At 42.8% G+C, this 22,273-nt stretch overlaps 1 protein-coding gene across 13 annotated transcripts in view; it reads left to right on the plus strand.

Moving 5' to 3' along the window:
- Positions 1-919: 919 nt before the first annotated feature.
- The window catches only part of MYCBP2 (MYC binding protein 2), a 172,573-nt gene continuing 151,219 nt past the window's right edge, over positions 920-22,273 (plus strand). For all 13 annotated transcript variants that reach the window (XM_088052247.1, XM_088052249.1, XM_088052253.1 and 10 more), the window contains exon 1: positions 920-1,208. In XM_088052247.1, the coding sequence (XP_087908373.1) occupies positions 937-1,208 (272 nt within the window). In that variant the 5' untranslated portion in view covers positions 920-936. The remainder of the gene's footprint in view (positions 1,209-22,273) is intronic.

The following is a 22,273-nucleotide window of genomic DNA, read 5'->3' on the forward strand; positions in this document are numbered from 1 at the left end:
CAGCCTCTTCTCCTGGGTAGGGACAGAACAACAGTCTTAAGTCTTAAAATTGCGCCAGCAGGGGTTTAGGTTGGACATTAGGGGGATTTGTTCACAGAAAGGGTGAGTAGACATTGGTCTGGACTGCCCGGAGACGTGGTGGAGTTACCGTCGCTGGAGGTGCGCAGGGGAAGACTGGACATGGCAATTAATGCCATGGTGTAATTGACAAGGTGATGGTTCGGTCACAGGTTGGACTCGAAGGTGTCTGAGGTCTTTTCCAACCCAACTGAACCTGTGATACGCACTCTCAGCAGGGCGCAGAAGCAGCTCCGAGCGAACACCCGCCTCCTGGGCCGTGCTGGCGGGTGTGTCAGGCTGTCCCCTCAGCCACCCGCGGAGCTCCGGCCGCGCGCAGCAGGTGCTCCGGCCCGCCTATCCCGGATTTCCCGGGGGCCGCGCGGGGCGGGCGGGGCGGCGCATGCGCCCGGCGGCCGCGCTGCCCGCGGGAGGGAGGCGGGGCCGGAGCGGCCGAGCGGGGAGAGGGCGGCGGCAGCGCCGAGCACAAACTCCGAAGGGGAAGCGGCACCGCCGGCCTCCACCCCCCGCCTCCACACACACACCCTGTAGTGGGAAGCGGGAGGCGAGCGCCCCCCCACCCCATCCCCCCCTCCCCGGTGGTGCACGGTCCTTCCCGGGACTCGCTGGCGACGGGCGCTGCGCCCGGGGCGGAAGGCGAGCGGCGGGTAGCTAGGGCCTGGAGCCGCCGCTGGAGGAGGGGAAGAGCGGGGTGTTCCCGCAGCGCGGGTGGATGCGCAGCCTGAAGGGCGGCTCCTGCGGCGGCTCCTGCGGCCTCGCCATGGCCGGGCCCCGACGGTGAAGGCAGCGGGAGCCGCCTGTGTCCGCGCCGCGCCAGGAGGCGGCGCCGCCGCAAGCAGGGGGCGGGCGGAGAGGGGGATGAGCAGCGCCGCAGCCGCCGCCGCCTCTGCGGGAGCCGCCGCCGCCTGCACCGGGGCCGAACGCGGCTACTCTTTCTCCTCCGGCGGCGCCGCTACGGCCATGGGGCCCGAGGAGGGCTCGGCTGGCGGGCTGGGAGCCCTGCCCGCGCCGCCGCTGGGCTGCCGGAGCCGCTACCAGCTGCTGCTCTCCGGGAAGGCCCTGGCCGACAGATACCGGAGGATTTACACGGCGGCGCTGAGCGACCGTGAGCTGGGGAGCCACCCGGGCAGGTAACGCGCGCCGCGCTCCCTCCCGGGCCAGACACGCAGCCCCCGCGACCCCTCCCATCGCCGGCTGGGAGCGGCTCGGCGCGTGCCCCTTCCTCCCTCCCTCCCCAGGGAGGGCAGCCGCCCTCCTCATCCTCCCCGCCCCCGTGCCGGGCAGCGCGGGTGTCCCCGCTGCCATGTGGCCGGCGGCGCCGCGCCCCGGGGGACGGACGGAGGGAAGGGGCGGTGATGTAACCCGGCGGCTGCCCAGGTGCCGCCCGGGCCCCGCCGCTCGCTTGGCCGGCGATACCGCGCAGATGGCGCTGCCGCCCCCTCTCCCGCGGCCCTCCGGGGCAGAGTTACCTGTGCCCTCCCCAGTGTGTGGCCCAGCCCCTGCGGGGGGATGGAGAATGCCCATGCGGAGCCCCCGGGCAGACCTCGCTCCGGCCAGGCTTGCCGGAACGGGCTGGACACCGTGGTCTCTCCCGGGACAGGCTGCGCAGGGCACCCGCGGATTCCGCTGGCCGTGTTACCCGAGCGAGAGAGCTCGGCGCTTTTTCCATGTACTGGGGCTGCTTTTAGCTGCCCTGCCTTATTTTTCCTCCTCCTCTTTAGGTCATCTTCCCCCTTTGCCATCGCCGTGTAGGCGGCCTCGGCGTCTGGCGGGAGGTAGCGCCTTGCCGGCGGGAGCCCGCAGGTTGAGGGGTGCGGTGTGGCACCACCTGGTTCCCGAGCACCCCTCCGCTGGCGGATGATGCCCCTCAGGGCTCCCTCTCCCGGTCCTGCCAGCCGGCTCTGGGGCCGCGGCAGGGTGCCTGTTGCTCCTCTGGCCGGGAATGCCGCCCTGCCCTGCTCCCGGGCGGGGAGGGGAGGGGGCTGCGGGCTGTAGCGGTGCGGAGCCGTGGGGGAGGAGAAGGGGGCCGCCCTTACCCCGCAGCCCCTGGCCCGGCCCGGGCGGACCCTCCCGGCCCTGCAGGACGTGGCGAGGTGCCCGGTCTCGCTGTGTGAGGGGCTCCCCCATGGTGCCCCGGCGCTCCCCATTGTTTCCCTCAGAAGGTTTCTGAGCATGTGGATGACATGAAACCGGCACCTTCCTGTGATCTCAGCCTCTGCTGCTCTTCAGGCTGTGATGTGGGTGGCCGGGTCGTAGGGAGAGCTTTGAGTCACCGTTGTTTTAAGTTTGCAAACGGTTGTAAAACACGAGGAGGTTGCTTGCTCGGCTTCTCCAGGTTTTTGTTAGTTGACAGCAGGGCTTACCCCCCACCCCCTCGCCCCAGAAAGCTGTGTCTAGGAGTGGAATTAACCTAAGATCCATACCTTTCCCAATTTGCTTATGGTAGATGCTGGAAACATGGGCTGATAACATGGGTACTTGACATCTTTGCAACTACCGACTTCTTTTCAGACTGTATGATAGGGAAACTGTAGTTCTTGTTTCCCCCCTGAGGGCTTGCAAGTGTTTTCTTATTCCGCATGTTCCTTAGTCCAGTGCTTATACTTTTTCCATTAAATCTCTTCCTGCTTTTGAGGTTTGTATCGTTTAATCCCGGGATTGCAAGTGCTAAGTGTAAGGATAGTACTAAATGCAAGGAAATCAGCTGTTCAATTGCTCCTCAGTGCTCAGATACCTGTCTGAATTTTGCCCTAAGAGGTCTGTATTTCTTAAAGCTGTAGTTTTGTGTTAGTTGTGTCCTCCATATCTTTTGGTTTCAGGATGATTCAACTGCTATCCCTCATACACAGAATTGTAGAAAATACTAGCTTTAGGTGGGTGTAAATGTTAATGCTTCTTCTAAATTATGTTTTTGAGGTCAAGTCAAAGAAGACAGACTCCTTGTACAGAGCAAACAGGTTATATTAAGCTTTGGCAAGTAAATTACAGGTAGTTAATACTGGTGAATACAGCCAGTGTGTGTTGGACTTCTGACAAGAGGAATATTTAATAATTATTTAGTTTCCTGCTATCACTACTCTCACTATCTTATGTGGCAGACTGATGGCAGCCAAGATACTGCTTCTGACCTCCACCCTTTCTCCATATTGGTGTCAAAATACTGCTAAGTACTTCAGCCACCTGCTGCTTAAACCAAAATGGTCAAAAATGCCTTTTTACAAAAAATAATAAAAATTCCAAATATTTTCTAAAGAAATGCATAAAATTTAACTGTGGCTGCATCTAGTTGCTGTGGTAGAAAACAGTGCTAGATAAATTAAATGGAGCTTAAGTTAATATAGTTTATGACAGACGTCTTGATTTTTATATATATGGAAAATCTTAAGCCTCTTAATCAGATTGTCAGTATGAGTGTTTGTGACTAGAAAAATTACTTGAAGTAGCTGAAAAAAAGCTAAACAAATTGGCTTATCAACAGTAATAAAATTATTTCTATGTCTGAAGAAGACTGATGTGAAGAATGATAGTGCAACCTATTTGTAGTGAGTTGGTGTGGAATTTTTTGTTTCAAGTCTGCAAAATTATACTCTGCACTTCATGGGCCATGGCCAATGCCTGTCTCAGTAAGTGTTTCTGTTCCAAACCCAACTTTAATGTTTATGAAGAACTGGCAAGCAGTATAAAAATGCTTGTGTGTAGACAAGGAATTCAAACATTGTGGAGATTATCTGAAAAGTCACAAGATTAGTATCATATTTGCAAGGTGTTCGTGCTGTCTGTCATCTGAGGGGATGAATATCATGTGTTGAGTAGGGTGCAGTAATTGGCTTTGAAACAGAACCAGCAGTGCTTTGCATTTCCTCATGTGATACGGGCTGCAGTGTCACGAACACTGGTCTCCACAGGAGATGGTCGGTCGGTGTGCTTCCTCCCCCTGCCATGCTGACATAATACTTGTATGGTGTCTTGTAGTAACAGATTAAAGACTCTCTGGGTTAAAATTAACTTGGCAAAACTGGTTTGTTGTAATCCGGACTAATTCCCTGGTCTGGCTCACCTTGTGATTGCACTTGTGACAGCGTGAGGTAAGGGTTGCTCAAAGATTTCTGTGTACGGAGAGGCGGGAGCAAAGAAACTTTTTGTCACTCGTGCTAGCCTAATAATTTTATGAAAGGAAAGAGAAAAAAGTATATAATTCTGCAATTTAACATGCAGTTCTCTTTGTGCAGATAACAGTGTTAAGGATCTGCTATAGTACTACCAGCAGTGGGAAATTTAGTTGTCCGTTCAAGATTGGTTTGGAAGAAAAATCAACTCTGAGCAAGCCTCAGTTTATAGTCTCTGCTTTGTGGCCACTGAAATATTTGAAAATAACTGCATAAGGTCTAATGTAGTCATTAAAGTATGTAAAACACTAGTAGGAAGTATTGGCCTCTTCAGAGTGCAAGTAAAAATCCATGTTAAATTGTTGTCTTGTATGATAGGTTCTGAGTGGACAAAACTGCAAGTGTGTACTGGATTTACTACTGTACCAAACCTCTGTATTTGCAAATTAAGGTATTTCTGATTTTTACATTTTTGCTGTCTTCAAATACACTTTTTTTTTTTCAGTATTATGACTTAATCCTAACAAACATCCCTATCCATCTGAGTTGCTGCTATTATTGCTTGTGCATCTTGGGAGGTTTTGCTGAACTGCCAGTCCCTTTACTGGGACTTTCACCTATTTATGTATTACCAGAATTATCAGTTAGGCTCAGTATGTTCTTTGAGACTTCTTGTCAAATATGGATAGCTATATAAATTTCTAATGGCTGTAGTGTGACCTGTTTCGTGGTGGAGGTGTTCACTACATAATTTGGACTAACTTGAAATTATTATATTACAATGGCAATGTACTCTGAAATGACAGTAACTTCATAGTCATGCCCAAATAACCATTACTTTATTCCTAAAGTTGCCTCTCAACTTAGATCCTTCAAAGAAAAGCTTCCATTTGTGTGGTGGACTCAAATGTTGTGGTCTCACTGAGGCCAGGAAAAATTCAGTGATGATGGGAATGTTAGATTTCTTATATTAACCAGAAATTAGATGGCTATTTTTTCCAGGTATTTTGGCTGGAGAGCCAGCCAACTTTATTTCATGTTGATTGTTTCAACTGGATGATTACAGCAAGTTTTGAAAGTAGGCCACTCATTCACACTTGTAATTGTAAACTATACATCCTGTACACATTAGACTTTTCAAAATTGACAGTCTTCCCTTTTACCCTTACTTGTGCTCAGTAATGCATTGCTTATTTGGGATGTTTCAAGTAAATGTACTTGAAAATTTATTACTGAAATGTTACTGAAGCTTCAGCTTTGCCTTGCCAGGATTTAAAGATACAGTGAAAACTATTTTTAAATAAATTTAGGTATAGGAGATTTGTATTAATTTGATTGTTGGTACATGAGAAAGTCTTTATTTCTTCAGATCTAAAGCCTTTACAAAAGCTGTTAGCTTTTTTTAGTTTGGAACTTGTTGCTCTTTTAATACGGAATAATAATTGCAAGGAGTTAGGAGGCATTTATTTAGCTAAAAAAATAAAAGTTATGTCTATAAAAACTAGCAAAATGATAGAAGTGTTACATTGCCTACTACATTTTCCTGCTTATTCCTGTGCAAAGGTTTGCTCTGTAGGTCCTTTCCAACTGAAATATTCTAGTCTAGTCTGGTTTATGGTCTCTGTTTTTCAGTTCTAATGTTTGGCAGATGTAATTTTACAAAACAAAGTTCAAGTCTTGTGTAAACTAAAACTGTTTAATTGGGAAATTGATGTGCTATTGGGTTTCAGATGAAGTTGTGCATTAGAGCTGATGAAAGTTGCTGTCTGCTGTATGCATTTTAGCTGCAGGGTGGTAATGTTTTAATACTCCATTGCCCTATTGGTTAATGGGGATTAGCAAATTACTAAAAAAGTGTATTTTTACTTATTTACCTTATATTCTGTTAAGGAAAACAGTTTTATGTAGTAGTTTTTTTTAAAACCTGTAGTTGTCTCTTAGTCTAGCATGGTTGTATTTGTTCAGTGTTGGTACAGAAAGCATAATAGAAGCTGGAAAGACCCCAATAATATTACATTGAGAGGCTTAAGATGGGCATTTTATTTGTGAATATATATACATATATATAAAAATAAGAACTTAATAAAAACTCATAATTTATATGAGTAATTAAAGCATGAATCAATGGTTTGTGGTGCGGTTTTTTTGGATGTTGTATTTTTTAGTTTAAACTGAGAAGACATGCTAGTTAAAGTTCGTTTGTTACACAATCTGCTCTGGCATACTGGTGGCTTGTTGGGTGGCAAGTTGAGGCAGTTAAGGTTGGGCTGGAGCAATTGAATAAGTTACCACTCCTCACTGCTAGCCATGTTAAATGTAGTACATATGTTTCCTGCATACTTAAAAACTTGATGTGGAATTTGTTTTTCTGCTATGTTAACTATCAGCTGTTTTGGTTTTCCTCCCATATTATGCCTTCTGGACAAAATATTTTGAAGTTTTTTTTTTTTTTTAGTAAATTCTCTTCCTGACATATGACTGTGTATGTTTTGCCAAACCCATGATTTAAATACTATTTATGTCTTGATAGAAAGCACATGGGATGTATCAATAACAGAGTTTTTGGTACTTTATGTAAACTGTTTTCCTAACTCGTAATTTACTTTGATAACCTGATCATTTACAGTGTTACTTGAACACATGGTTGTCTTTCTTTCTTACCTCGCTTGCCATGAACACTGCTTTGTGCTGAGGTGCTAAGTGGAATAGGGCTTGTATAATTAACTTTATATTGTAAATACATTTTCGAGCTGATCTATTCCATTGGTCCTTCACAGCCAGTACCTACCATTGTGCCCCTTCAAAGGATGAATACTAGAAATTAGCACAGGAGAATAGGCTCCTTATGCTGTAAGTGACTGCATTAAGGCAGATGTTTCTGTACTTTTAGATTGAGTGTGTCATATGTTTCAAAGCACATTAATATACTTTATATGATTTTTTTTCTAAGTGTATCATAGCATATCACTCATTCCCTTCATACTCATATCGCTCATTCCCTTCAGACTGATGAATGTGTTGATGAACTTAATTAAATGAAATTAAACTGAATTTTTTTGCATATAGTATAGCTATGACTGCTTTGGCTTGAGAAAACAGTTTTTTTGTTATAAGTGTAATAAATCTAAATTTATACCTATTGTACACATCAGAAAAAAAATCAAAAAACTTGTCCCCACATTAAACTGGAGATGTGTGGTTAGATTAGTACTGTTCCTTATTTTAATTTTCTTCCCCTAACTTTTTTAGGCTTGTGTTCCCAAACATTGTCATATGTAATGGGTTTTAAACTCTTGGGAAGAAGCTTCATAACTGCTGTGAAAGGGTGTATGTGGTGTAACCTCAGTAGGCAGCTGAGAACCACATGACTCCTTGGTTATTTCCCCCTGCAGTGGGATGGGGGACAGTAGAAAGTATAAAAGTGTGAAAACTCAGGGGTTGAGGTAAAGACAGTTAAGTAGGTAAAGCAAAAGCTGTATGTACAAGCAAAGCAAAACAAGTAGTTAATACATTACTTACCATCAGCAGGCTGATGTTCAGCCATCTCCAGGAAAGCAGGGCTTCATCATTCTCAGTGACTTGGGAATGCCATAACTTTGAATGTATTGTCTCCTCAGTACTTCTTTCTTCCTTCCTGCTTTTTATATTGAGCATGATATCGTGTGATAGGGAATATCCCTTTAGTCAGTTGGATTCAGTTGTCCCAGTTATATCCCCTCTCAGCTTCTTGTGCACCCCCTGCTTACTTGCTGGCAGGGCAGTGTGAGAAACTGCAAAGGCCTTTACCCTGTGTAAGTGTTAGTCAGCAACAGATAAAGCACCGGTGTCCTACCAGTACTGTTTTCATCACAAATCCAAAACATACAAGCATGATACAAGCTGCTTGGAAGAAAATGAACTTTCTTGTAGCCAAAGCCAGATAAGGTCAAAAAGTAGAAGTCTGTTGTTTGTAGTTTAAATTCACAGATACCATGGTATTTAGATTATTTTGGTCATGATCTCTGTCAGTCTAGAAAAGTTTCCAGCAAAGAGTTTTAAGCTCAACAGGGTTAAAACTGAAGTCTTCCTCTTCTCTACTGTGCTCCTTGTTGCAGTCGGTAACATCGCTCACCTCTTCTACTGCTGTGTCTATGCAGATTGGCAGCCAATCATTTGTTACACTGAGATGAGCTTGTTGTTTGATAAATACCTTATTCTATTTTTATTATTTTAACCTCTATTTTGTTTTGCCATGTTAAGTGTAGTCACTTGTGACTTTCCTATCTGATTTGGCCTTGCTTTTCTCTCCCACTAGCCAATGCATGATTCTTTCTCAACAGATGTGCTCATGTCTTCATTATGCTTGTATGTTTTCAGAGTAGTCATGTCTCTGTGCCTTTTCTCTTCAAACCAATAGGTTCTCTATCCTCTTTTATTTCTAGAACATACTGTTATACAGGTTAGACCACTGACAGCTGTAAATAGGTTGTTTGCATTTGGCAGTTGTCTTTTGCTATTCATTGCAGATTAAGTTAGAATTTCTTTGGTTTGCTTTTGGTTCTAATCACCTTAAAGATGTTATACTGTCATTACGCACTGGTAATGGGCTTGTTCTTAATAAGTACAAATTTCGACTTCATGGAGTATATTTTCTAAATTTAAATTCTGCTGATAAGATTCTGTGTAAGATAGCTTTGAATGCACTTTGATTTTGGTGGTTGTGTTTAGATAGGAGAGTGGCCAGAGGTGCAGATCTTTGCTGTGGTTGAATGACTTTCCTAATATGAAAAAACAAAAAGTCCTAGAAATATTTACAGATAAATACTTTTGTCTGCATTGACAAACTTTAGGAATAAGAATTTCCTTGCATGTGTTCTTGCAGATCTAATTTCATAGATAGCATCGAAGTGAATAATGAAAAATCAGATAATTATAGAAAAGAAACTCCAACTGTTAGTGATTGTACTGAGAGATGTTTTCTTTGTGTGGAGAACACTTTGAATGGATGCTTTCTTGACTTACTTTTTTTTTTTTTTAATTTGAGGCAGATTTCTGCTATTTCAGAAACCTTTTCAGTTACAAAAGGGATCAGATACTGTTTTGCACTTTTGTCATGGTCAAATGAAAATCAGTTCCATTTTACTCATGCAGTTGGGTTTTAATTTCATTTGTAGAACCTGTAATATTAGTTTCTGTCTGTATAGGAGAGGCCTTAGGGTATTCCAGGAGCTGAATAACCCCTTTCTGAAGCCTCCAGAATTTCGGCTTTCAGAAACACAGTAGTTGTTAGGAAAGTTATTGTCATAGTGAAATAGTCCTCATTATGAAATTAAAGTAATGATTAAAAAGATGTGCAATTTTGGCTCACCCAACAATGGGACATAAAAATCCCAACTGGAAAATCTGGCCTTTTTCTTCTGTTCTGAGTTTTTTCAACCTTTTCAGATGCCATAGAAGCCCAGTGTAAAACTGTCCTACTGGTCTGCCTATGTTTTCCTCTAAGCCTGTGGTAATTGGATTGTGGCTGCTGTTCCTTACCCCGATTTTCGGATTTAGGGGATGGGATTCTGATGGTTTTTCCATTTGTAGATATACTGCTTAAGCCCTGACTTTCCTTTTATTATTGGCATGGATGAAAATTCACATCTCAATGCTTGATTAATTATTCAAAGAAGATGGTGTGTAACCTGGTAATGGCTTGGAGAGTGTACACATGGCTCTTTGAATGACGGTTGGCTTATTGTTCATTTCACTAAAAAATGTTAAATTTTAGGCTTGCTAAATAAAAATATCAATAATTTTAAATACTTAAGGTCATCTGAAATAGTATTGTCAGCAATCAAAAAATACTAAGCTTTTCTTATTTAGAGAAAATACTGGTTGTGCTCTCGGTTTTGTTTTGAGGTCCACCTACCAAGCTGAACAGTTTCCCACTCTAATGATTCTCACAGCTGAATTGCTTAAAAATCTGGAGAGCTTGGTGAAAAATAACTGTAGGCAATCTACAGATACCTTCCAGTCAGGGAGAGCAGTAGATGTGCTGTACCTTGAGTAAGGCTTTTGACACTGCCTCCCACAGCATGCACAGGCTGACAATGGATGGGTTACATAAGTGGATAGTGAAGTAGACTGAGAATGGGCTGAATGATTTGGCCTAGAGGTTTGTAATCTGTGACACAAAGTCCACATTAAGTCAGGTTGTCAATCATTTACCCTAGAAGCTGATACTGGGGCAATTGCTTTATAGCATCTTCATTAATGGCCTGAATGCTGCGACAGTATTCCCCCAGCAAGTTCACAGATGGTACAAAGCAGAGAGGAGTTCATCATATACCACATGCTTGTGTTTGCGTTCAGAGGGATGCAGCCAGGCAGGAGATTTGGGCTGAGTGGAATTTTAAAGTGCAACAAGGGGAATTGCAGAATCCTGCCTCAGGGACGAAATAACACTGGGGGCGCTGATGAGCTGGGACACAGCTCTGCAAAGAAGTAGCTTGGTGTACTAGTTGGCAGCCAGCTGTGTGCAAGTAATGCACTGCCATGGCAAAGGTGGCAGACCACCTCCTGGGCTGCATTAGGAAGAGTGTTGCCAGCTGCTTGAAGGAGGTGCTCTCTGCTCAGCACTAGTGAGGCTGCATCTGTGGTGTCCAGTTCTGGGCTTCCCAGTAGAGAGGAGAGAGATACTGCAAAGAGTTAAGTGCTACACGGTCATGTCAGTGATTAAGGATCTGGAGCTTTTCTTCAGTAAGGAAAGGCTTCAGTAAGAGGGCTGGGACTGTTAGCTTGGAGAAGAGAAGGTTCAGGAGTGATTTTGTTAATGCCGTGAGGGAATGAAGAAGGGAGAAGGAATAAAGAAGATGCTTCTCAGTGTTGTTCCCCACCTCGATATGGCACTGTTGTGGCGCAAATTGAAAATCAGAAAATTCCAGTGCATTCCAAAGGTCAAGCATTGGCAGGTGTTGTCTAGAGAGGTTTAATATCTCCTTGGTAGTACTAAAAATGCAACTGCACGTGGTAGTGGGCAACTTACTGTCTCTGACGCTGCTTGAGCAGGAAGTTTGACAGAATCAGACACAGAATCACAAAACGGTTGAAGTTGGAAATGACTTCTGAAGTTCATCTGGTCCATCCTCCTGCTCAAACAGGGCCACCTGGAGCCAGTTGCCCGAGATGCGGTCCAGATGGCTTTGAATATCAGCAAGGATGGAGACTCCACAGCCTTGTTTGCAACCTGAGCCAGTGCTCAGTCACCCTCACAGTAAAAAAAAAAAAGTTACCTTGACAATCAGATCTTCCAGCAGAGCTGTGTTGTAAGGTTATTGTAGTACTAGAAACAGAACCATTAAATAGTTTAGGTTGGGAAAGACCTTTAAGATCACTGGGTTTCATTGTTAACCCACCACTAAACCATACACCACTGAACCGTGTCCTTGAGCGCTCCATCTACTCACCTATTAAATACTATTGGGGGTGGTGATTACACTGCCCCTGGGGCAGTGTGTTCCAGTTCCTTAAAACTCTTGTGCTGAATAATTTTCCCCCAATATCCAGTCTAAACCTTCCCTGGTCCAGCTTGAGGCCATTGCCTCTTGTGCTATTGCTGGTTACTTGAGAAAAGAGACTGACCCCCACCTGGCTACAAACTTTATTCAGAGAGTTGTGTGGAGGAATAAGGTCTCCCCTGAGCCTCCTTTTCTCCAGCCTGAACAACCCCCAGCTATCTCAGCCCATTCCTCATAAGACTTGTTCTCCAGACACATCACCAGTGTTGCTGCCTTTCTCTGGGCACACTCCAGCACTTTTTGGAGTGAGGAGTCAAAAATCGAACACAGGATTCAAGGTGTGACCTCAACAGTGTGTAGTACGGGGGATGATCACTGCCCTGGCCCTGCTGGCCACACTATTTCTGATACAGGCCAAGATGTCATTGGCCTTCTTGGCCACCTGGGCACTCTGCTGGCTCATGTTCAGTAGCTGTCAACCAGCACCCCCAGATCCTTTTCTGATGGGCAGCTTTCCAGCCCTTCCCCCAGCCTCTAGTGCTGCAAGTGGTTGTCAAGACCCAAGTGCAGGCTCTGGCTTTTGTCCTTGTTGAACCTCACACATTTGGCCTCAGCCCAGCAAAGCCCCTCCTAAGCCATGAGCCACCAGTTTCTCCAAGGAAATGCTGTGAGGAGCAATGTCTAAAGGCTTTATAAAGGCCAGGTAGACAACATCCACAGCCTTTCCCTCATCCACTGAGTGGGACACCTGGTCATAGAAGGAGATCAGGTTGGTCACGCAGGACTTACTTTTCATAAACCCATGTTGACAGCCCTGGTCCCCTGGTTGTCCTGTATGTGCCATGTGATTGCACTCAGGATGATCTGCTCCATGACCTTTCCCAGCACTGAGGTCAGGCTCACTGGGCTGTAGTTGCCTGAGTTTTCCTTCTGGCCTTTCTTGTGATTGGGTGGCACATTCACTGAACTTCCAGTCAAGTGGAACCTCCCTGGCTGGGCAGAGCTGCTGGTGAGTGAGAATGGAAAGTGGTTCAGTGAGCACTTCTGCCAGCTCCTGCAGTACTCTTTGGTGGATCCCACCCAGCCCCGTAGACCTGTGTGTGTCTAACTGGTGCAGCAGGTCACTGACCGTTTCCACTTGGATGATGGGGGCTGAATACCCTGAGAACCCAACTGGTCAGAGACAGAGTAGGCATTAAGTACCTCAGCATTTTCTTCATCCATTATAGGATGGAGATTGTCCTCGCCCTTCTTTTTGTTGTAAATATATTTTTAGAAACATGTATCAGATCTTCATGCTATAGCTTGATATGAATAAAGGGAATATGAGAGGAACTAAAAAGATAGGAACAGGTGCAGTTTTAGATAAGATAAAGCAACATACTTGTCCAAGCATTCTTGTAGGAAGAACTGCATGGTAACAAAATCCAAATGTAAGTGATTTATTATTTAGAGTATTTTTTAATTCAAGGTGTTTTGTGTGTTGAAGTCTTCCTGGATGTTGTCTGGTGGTACTTAGTCCCCAGTTTGGTGATATTACTGCAAAAATCTTAGCTTTCCTCTCTGCAGCCTTCCACGTGTTTTGTTTTATCTTCTGGAAGCAAATATATTCAAACTAGTAATATATCACAACAGGCAAAACTATGGTTTGTGAACCAGCTGTCATGCAACTGAGCTACTTTGGCTGTGACTTTGGCAGAAGCATTATCTTATTTTTCCTATCCTGCCTGCAACTGTGCAAAGAGGAAGGGAAGTTCAAACAACTACTTTATGGAGGTATTTTTTATTAAGTATTTTACAAAGCAATAGCTTTTCAGAGATATTCTAAAATCCAGGGATATAAACCAGTGTTTGCAAAAAGCAATTTTTTTCCCTTGGGTGTTTTGTAGATTTTGTTGCCAAATCACAGTGAAAAGATTTGTGTATTTATTTCTTCAGAAATCAATTTTGTTGTTTTTTTTTTTTTCTATCTGGGATTTGTAAATTTTTGGGGGTGTTTGTGATATAAGTGTATGGTATAGTATATACTTGGTGAATGTTTATTTCATTAAGCTTGTCAATACTTAGTTTGGCATTACACTGAGAGTTTATGTATTTTATGATAGGCATTTGTGTGCCAGGTTTCAGTTTATATGTATGTTGTTCCCTGTCACCTGTTTTATGGCAAATCCTTTTGGAAACTTGATAGGTATTACTGTAGGTGATCTGAAAAATGAAGCATTAAAAAGCTCTTGCAGCTATTGTTTGTAAGCAGACATTTTGTTTATCAAGACAAGAGCAGATTGGGAGTTTTGAGTGATATTTGTTTTCCTTCTTTATTCTTGCAACCTGCTGACACTGTCCCTCCCCATGGTTGAAAGTGTGCTGGATGTTCCAGCAGTAGAAGGAAAGATAAACATGCTGGCTACTTAGTCAGTATCTACAAGGACAGAAAGTTAAGCATGGGAAGCCTTAGGAGTTCAGTTGCAGGGTGCTTCAACAACTAAATGTTATGGAACATTTGCTTGGTCCTCGACTTGCACTGCTTTGACACTAATTGTTTGATTTGTGTTGGTGTGAGTTAGATGAAGAAACAAAAAGTGGGGACAGAATTAGGTGTTTGGTATAGGCTGGACCTAATGTTAGAGCCATTTTCTTTGCATCTCCCACTTTACAGTTACAGATGCAATGCTAAAGCACGTACCCTAAAGTGATGCATTCTGTATGCCAGATGTGTAGAAGGTGTATAGCATTTTGTTTAGGTGAATTGTTTATTTTGGATTACTTTATGGGGCTTTTTGTTAGGCTGTTTCTCATTACAGATGATAGAATTCTTGGCAGCTGAAATAACAGTGCAGAGATTACATTGAGATAGATAGATAGATAGAAGAAATCAAAGGGTGTTTTGGTTGCAAGTTCCCAGTACATACCTACGTATGGGAGATGTTGTACATAGAGGCTCTCAAAAGAAGTAGTTGCTTTAAAAAAAAAAGTAACCCTTCAGTTCATAGAAATAAGGCTGCTGAACACTGAAGCTTATGAAGAGGTACCAAAATAGGGAGTATGCGAGCAGCGACTCTAATTTGTTTAACCGCAAGGTTTGTTGGTTGCATTTTGTGACGTGGTACCTCTTCGTCTCCTTACCAACATGCAGCCTCCATGTAGTTTTATCAATGCTCAGTTCTCTGGTCATAAAACCTCTTCTCTGACTATAGATTAGGCCATTGAAGTTCTGCCCACTTCCTTTGTTCTGTTTCTTATCATTCTCAACTCCTTCATGTGAGCTGTTGCTTGTACCTTCCGAACTTCTCTAGAACTTCTTAGTTTCTTTGTTTCCCCCTGGCTGTATGTTTGCCAAATGCTTCTCAGTTGCAGCAAGTTGGGATGTCCTTTAAAATAAGATGGTCCCACCATTTTGAGATCTCCTCAGATCTTCTGAGCAGACTTGATAACCCTTTTTTCTTTGATATTTCCTTTACTTTATTTTGAAGCTTTTATAGTTGAACTAATACAGCAATGGGATTTGTGTATAGTAAGTTTCTCATTGACAAGTGAACTGATATTTATCATCTGTAGTTCTCTGTATTTGATATTAAGTTGCCTAGAATCTGGATTACGAATTTAAGAACTGTTTTGGAGCACTTCAGAGGATATGGAGTAAATGACTCAGGAAATAAGGAAGTGCAGCAGAGGGTGCAGTTGCTTTTAAGTTGCTCTTCATAATGGTATTGTTCTTTGTGTGATCAAGTGTCAGATAGATTACCTGGTTACAGAAGACAGGGAAAAAACCTTCAAAAGGCACATTGTTGTATTTCATCAGAAGAGTGCCTTCTGGTGTTCCGTACAGCAGGAAAGTCTGCTGCAGATCTGATGGATCTAATAGCAGATCAATGAGCAGATCAGAGCTCTCATTCCACCCTTGGGCTTGCTGTCAGGAAGCATGCACTAAAGAGGTGGGCCTATGGGAATCTCCTAAAGTTGATTCAGGCCAAGTGCAAGGTGCTTCACCTGGGTTGGAGCAACCCTCAGTATTAACACAGGCTGGGGGATGAACAGATGGAGCAGCCCCCAACAAAGAAGGATTTTGGCGTGTTGGTGGGTGAAAGTCTGGATGTGATCCAGCTAAGTTCCTGTCACAGGAAGGACATGGACCTGTTGGAGTGAGTCTAGGGAAGAGTTACCAAGATGTTTAGAGGGATGGAGCACCTCTCCTGAGAGGAAAGGCCGAGAGAATTTGGATTGTTTAGCCTGGAAAAGGGAAGGCTTTGAAGTGACTTAATTGGGCTTAAAATGACTTAAATGCCTATCAGGCATTTTTATGATTCTATGATTTTTCAAGCAAGTGCAAGTAAGAAAAGCAGATGTTGCTCCTTTTGTCTCATTGTCTAGACTGTATCCTTCCTCAACTAAAGTTTTTAGGTTTGTTACCTTTGGCCTGATGATTTGGCTGCCTCTGTTCTAGATAGAACAAGTGTAAAGTAGATTTAAAACTTCACAGGAATCCACCCTGGAGACATGCTGTGGAGTGGCTGTCATGGGGGAAACCGGTGAGAACGGGTAGTAGCTGTTGATCTGCATCTGGATCTGTCCTAGGTCCTGAACTGTGTAGTCTCTCATTGACAGTTTCAGAGTGGGAATTGAGATTGTAGATGAAAAAGTTAGCAGAGGATGCAAAACTGTGAAAGATTAGATATACTTAAGCTTGTAGATGTTTAGCTTCAGAAAATCCCACTACCAATCCAGTAAGCAAACCAACAATGTAAAACCAACAATGAATAAAAGGTACCTCATGAGAGATTCTACAAATTCTATAAAATTATAAAGTGATTGTGATTCAGAAGTAGCCATGCTACTGGAGTGTTTCAGAATTTTATTTTAAATTGTGAGGGATTCTTTTGTGTCGGAAACCTGAAGTAATTCTTGACCATTTCTTTGTATTTCAGGATTGTGGGACTTTTTTTTTTTTTCACTTTTTTTGTCATTTTCTGGAAAGGAAGGCATGGTTACTCTGAGAGAATAGTGAAATTAGATGGTAGTGATGTAAATGAGTTATGACTTAGTCTGAAGGAACTGAGTGCTTAATTTTCAGAAGACTCATTTCTCCTCAGACTTAAAAAAAATTCAAGCAAGTTGTGGAAAAAGAGGAAAAATAAACGGATTTTTCTGTAATAAAGATATGAAAAATAGCATTTAATTGCCATAAAGACAATTTAGAAAAGACCTCAGAAAGAGTTTTCTAGTATGATTTCATAGGACATGGTGGGAGTGTGATCATTGGCAGTGTTTAATATCTCTCCAGGGAAACGAGATGTTGAGAATGCAGTGGAATCATAGAATGTGCTGAATTGGAAGGAACCCACAAGGATCAGTGTCCACCTCCTGGCCCTGCACAGGACCATCCCTCAGAGTCACACCGTGTGTCTGAGAGCATTGTCTAAACAGTCCTTGAACTGTCAAGATTGGTGCTGTGACCATTTTCCTGGGGTGCCTGTTCCAGTGCTCAACCACCTTTTTTGGATGGACCACATTTTCCTGATAGCCAGACTAAACCTCTCCTGACTCAGTTTTATGCCATTACCTCAAGTGCTGTCCTGGCCACCAGAGATGTGTACCTTCCCTAATGGGGAAGTTGTTACTGCAGTAAGGTCTCTCCCCTCTGTCTCCTCCAGGCTGCTCGTGTGGCCTCATGTGGCTCATGACCTCAGCTGCTCCTCATGTGGCTTCCCCTCCAGACCCTTCACCATCCTCGCAGCCTTCCTTTGGATGCTAACAGCTTAATGTCTTTCTTATATTGTGGTGCTCAAAACTGTCCCCAGCACTCGAGGTGAGGCCACCCCAGTGCAGAGTGGGACAGTCCCCTCCCTTGCCTGGCTGGTGATGCTGTGCCTGATGCACCCCAGGACACGCCTGGCCCTCCTGGCGGCCAGGGTGCTGCTGACTCATGTTCACCTTGTCATTAACTGGGACCCTCAGTTCTATGATGGACCAGGAAGTAGAAATGCTGACCTTTTTGGGTTCTTTTGAGGCACTCTTTTGACTGGAGTACCTTCCAATTTGACAAATTACGTTTTAGTTTTCCAGGTGACATGCTGTGGGCACAAGCTTTTTTGAAAAGGTCCTGTTAAAGGTCCTGTATGGTGTCATGTTGGTTCATCTGCACAGAGAAGCTCTTGATTGCTGTGTGTAAGCATGTTCCCTATCATGCCCTTAGTGTACCTGTGGGTATTGGTTATATATGTGGTTATATCTGAGAAAGCACAGATCAATTCAAGTGACTGGCTTGTCTTAATGCAGGCATATATTTTAAGTGTGATAGAGTAGTTTTCATCCCTTATTCTCTTGTTAGCTTTGATTATGCTGATTAATTCCCATAGAAGTTGCTCCTATGCCTGATTTTGATGTCTGCTGATCCAGATGGTGAACAGATGAAAAGCTCAGTGTGTCTCTACTTGGAAGCATAATCAGAAACATGGCATGACACCAGGAGAAATGCAAAACTCAGAATGAGAAAAAATACACTCATTCCATAATGCAGAAGCATTTTTGTTGTACAGTCAAATTTTACTTTGTTTTATAAGCAAATGGTGAAGATCACAGAATAGTTGAGGTTAGAAGGGGCTTCTTGAGACTATCAAGCACTCAAAGTAGGATCAACCAGGGCAGGTTGCTCTGAACACTGTCCAATTGTATTATCAGTATCTTCAAGGAAGAATGTGTAGGCTCTCAGGGCAACCTATTTCAGTCTTTGACCATTTTTACAGTCCTTAGGTTTAATTGGAACTTCCTGTATTTTTTTTCTATTGTCTCCTGGCTTGTCACTGGATATTGCTTAGAAGAATGTTTCCATCATCTTTGCTCTCCCATTAGGTAGAGGTGGAGATTCATATGGAGGCTATTCCAACCCCAGCCTCCCAGGTTTTCTCTTTTCACAGCTAAACAATCTCTGCTTGCTTGATTTCTCCTCATACAACAGAACCTCCAGCTCTTTAAGCATCTTGGTGGCCTTTCTCAGGACTCACTCCAGTAAAGAAGTCTCTTGTACTGGTGCACCCAGAGCTGGTGGTGGTATTCCAGATAGAGCATTGCAGCTTGTGTGTAGAGCCTGAGTCAACTTCCCCAAACTGCTGGCATCGGAGAGCTCTTCTGCACCCCCTTCTCTCCAGGGAGCCGTATTCCATAGATTCTTCAAAGCAGATTGAAGAACAGGTTGTTCTTGATGGATGAAGTCTGTTTTAGTCTAGGGCTGTGATCCTGCTTTTGTCTTGTTCCCTTCTTTCAGGTTCCTGAACTTCACTGTCACTGAAGTGCACTGTCACTGCATTCAGTATAAGGATGTTGTGATGAAACACTCTCAGACTTGATGATGACTACATGAGTGATAATAGCTTACTGTTGTGGTCTCCTTGAAAATCTGAGCTTGGGATTTTACTTTGGGCTGTTCAGAAGCAAATGCTTCCTGTGTCTTGTCTAACCAAGCTGATCACCAGCAGCAATAGTTCACCTAATGGAGGAAACAAAAGAATTGTTTGATACCACAAACCTGACTGTTTTATTTTCAGTGCTTACTGAATGGCTGCTGCTTTGTAAGCGAATTTCCACAAGCCCATGAATGCTTAAGCTAACTGTGTTGAATAAGTACTTACAGAAACAGAGTAACAGAATTTGTCATTTGTCTGAACAGAGCAATTCTTTGCTAGACCTGTCCTGTCAACATTATACTTCTTCCCAAAGATGTGTAGTAGCTCTTGAACCAGAGTAAGCAAGTTTAGATAAATGCACTGAGATAAAGTCACTTGGAAGTCTTAAAAAATTGAGCATGTATTAGCATGTGGTTTACTAAATTCACAAATTTTTGAAAAGTGTACTCAAAGATTCAGCAGCAGAACAACTGTGTCTGATACTGTTCCAGCTGTGGTCTTTGGTACCATGTTTCAGAAGCAAGGTTTTAGGTCAGACAGCACTTAAGTAAGACTTCTGTTGTTCTTATTCTCATCAGCAGAGATGGAGTAATATTTTTTCCATTCATTAGATTCACATTTGGTGTAATATTTAGTTTAGACGACCTTGTGCAGGTGTAACACTAACAGCGTTAATCCATGTTGAGTAATTCAGTAACAGCATTGAGGGGAGGAACACACACTCAGCATGTAAAGCTTCCCTCTTAAATTTCAGCTTATGAATTGCAGTTCAAGACTGTTGCACCTTGAGGGTAGATGCTCTTGTTTGCTTTTCTTCATTTCTTTTAAGCAGAGCAAGAGCAATGGTGTTGAGTCAACTGAGCAATGTCCCCCAGTAATGCATCAAATAGTCCCAAGTACTAGCTAATGCTACTTCTGGTTTAGAACAAATAAACTGAAGCATGGCTTTACTTTTCCTACTACAGATTAGAAGTTGCAGGCATGTCATATAACAGCTATTTAACCTATTTTTTATTGCCTTTCATTTGAAGCAATTATTTCATATTCCAGGGTTGAACATTTTAGGCATTTATTTTACTCTCAACAGATATTTCTGTAAAGGCTGTAATAGCACCATTCAGTCTTTCTTTGTGTCCATTTGCCACAAGTATTTTTTGTCAAGGTGTCTTTGTGCTCGTTTGACTTGCACTTCCTTTGTGGTCTGGTTCAAAATTTGGTCTCCAGTGTTATAATGTCTTGAAACAGTTTGCAGAAAGCCTGCCTGAGATTTGCTGATAATGAGTGTTTGTTTTCTGTGAACTAAATGGTGTCAACAGCTGAGTTAGAAGTTGGAGGCTAAAGGCCTTTTGCCAGCGGAAGCTGGTTGTCAGTGCAGAGTATTAAAGACTTTTACAAATGACAGCTAGCAGCAATTTACAATTGTTAACCAGCAATATTATTAATAATTTAGCTTAAAAAATCCAGCTGAGCCAAATCAGGTCTTGTTAATCTTTATGTAGTAGAAGAGTTGGGCTTATAATTAACACATGTGGTTTCCAACAGGAAATTACTCATAATCCGCTTAACATTGTTTTCCATAAATATATTTGCCCATGTTTTACGCTTCTTTTCTGAATATTAAAACATCTTAGTGCTATGGTATGTAACGGTAGAACTGTGAACAATGGTATATATCTTTGTTATATGCAGATACATTGTGACTATATTAGTGTTACATGTAGTAATTGTAAGTTGTTCTGAACCACTTATAAACTTAGTGTGATGAGACATTTTTTATTAATGAATTGCTTACTTGTTCTGAAGGTTTGTTTGGATATGGAAGAAAGTGTACTTCTCAACTCCTTGAGGACTCATTTTTAGAAAATATTGGGAGATAATTGTGGATTCTTACTATGGCATGTCTATTCCAAACTGTTTCCATGTCAAATTATTCAAGCCCAAAAGTTGCTGAAGATAAGACTGCCACAGCGGAACAGTCAGACTGTGCTGCTACTTGCAGCATCTTTAATGGTTGTTGTATGAATGATGGAGATCTCAGCACCATCAGTAAACCCATTGCTGATCTTTCCTGTTTGCTAATTGGAAAAAAAAAAATTGTGTAGGTGTCATGACAAATGAAGGTAATGTGCCAAATGGCAGAGGTTTTGTTACTATGGAAATGAGCCCAATCTTGGGGGGAGGAAAAAGGCTTAATTTGGGGGGTTTTTCAGATGTATTCGTAAACACAAAGAAATACTTGCAAAAATTACAGGGACTGGTCCAGTGAAATATTTACAAGATGAAAAAGTGTTTATAATGTTTGCAGATTGTAACAAATTTGGAGAGTTTTCAAGGATTTTGGCAGGAAGGATTAAATTTGAAATGTCTTGGCAACTTGAATTAGTATCTCTTAAAAACAAAAAAGCTATGCTTATCAAGTTGTCTGTGGTTAGTGCTAATCATACTGTGTTTAAAAGGCATAATTATTAGCACAGATAGTTAGAGTATTGGAAGCTCAGTTTTGAGGGTTGCAGGGAAATGTTTTCATGCTAGTTTGAGTTAAATAGGTCTGCTATGCCATATTGCTCTGAAGCTGCCAAATAGTACCTGGAATGCAGTTAAAAGTGTGACCTTGGAGGCATATGAGACATTTCTTTTTCCTCTTCCTAATAGCAAACAACAAGTATTGTTTTCAGCTTTGGTCAGCCTGATTTATGTGTGGTATGGACTGAGAGAGCCCAGAAGATACTTTCATCAGGACTTTTAAACTGAAAATTATGGTGCAAGTTTCATAAAACGTCGTTAGGTCCAGAGAAGAAGATTGAGTGGATACAGAATGGAAGGGAGTGCACTGTCCTTTGTGTTTGACAGCAGAGTAAGAATTAACTGCATTAAATGCTAATAAGGAAGAAAAACTTGTCTAATTAAAGGAAAACTTAATAGTGAGTTGGACTATGGAGTTTGATTGTTGAAATTTGAGCAGTAAAGGTTATATGAAGTTTTTTTCCTTGCTTCTTACATAGCTTATATACTGATACCTATTGAAACTTTGCTGTTGGGGGAACCTTGATCAGTCACCTCCATTCTCTTTGTAAGTTTTAACTTCCTGGGGATGGTGGGGGAATTCCTGCTCACTGCATCAGTTCTTTTAACTCCAGGATAATGGTGTTTGTTCCTTATAAGAAAAGTGGTGACTTGGTTTGTTTCTGCAGGAAGTATCTTGAGGAACATA

Source organism: Pseudopodoces humilis, chromosome 2, assembly GCF_049639895.1.
Source record: "Pseudopodoces humilis isolate 2021_Gansu_Grassland_sample_001 chromosome 2, ASM4963989v1, whole genome shotgun sequence".
Classification (NCBI taxonomy): Eukaryota; Metazoa; Chordata; class Aves; order Passeriformes; family Paridae; genus Pseudopodoces; species Pseudopodoces humilis.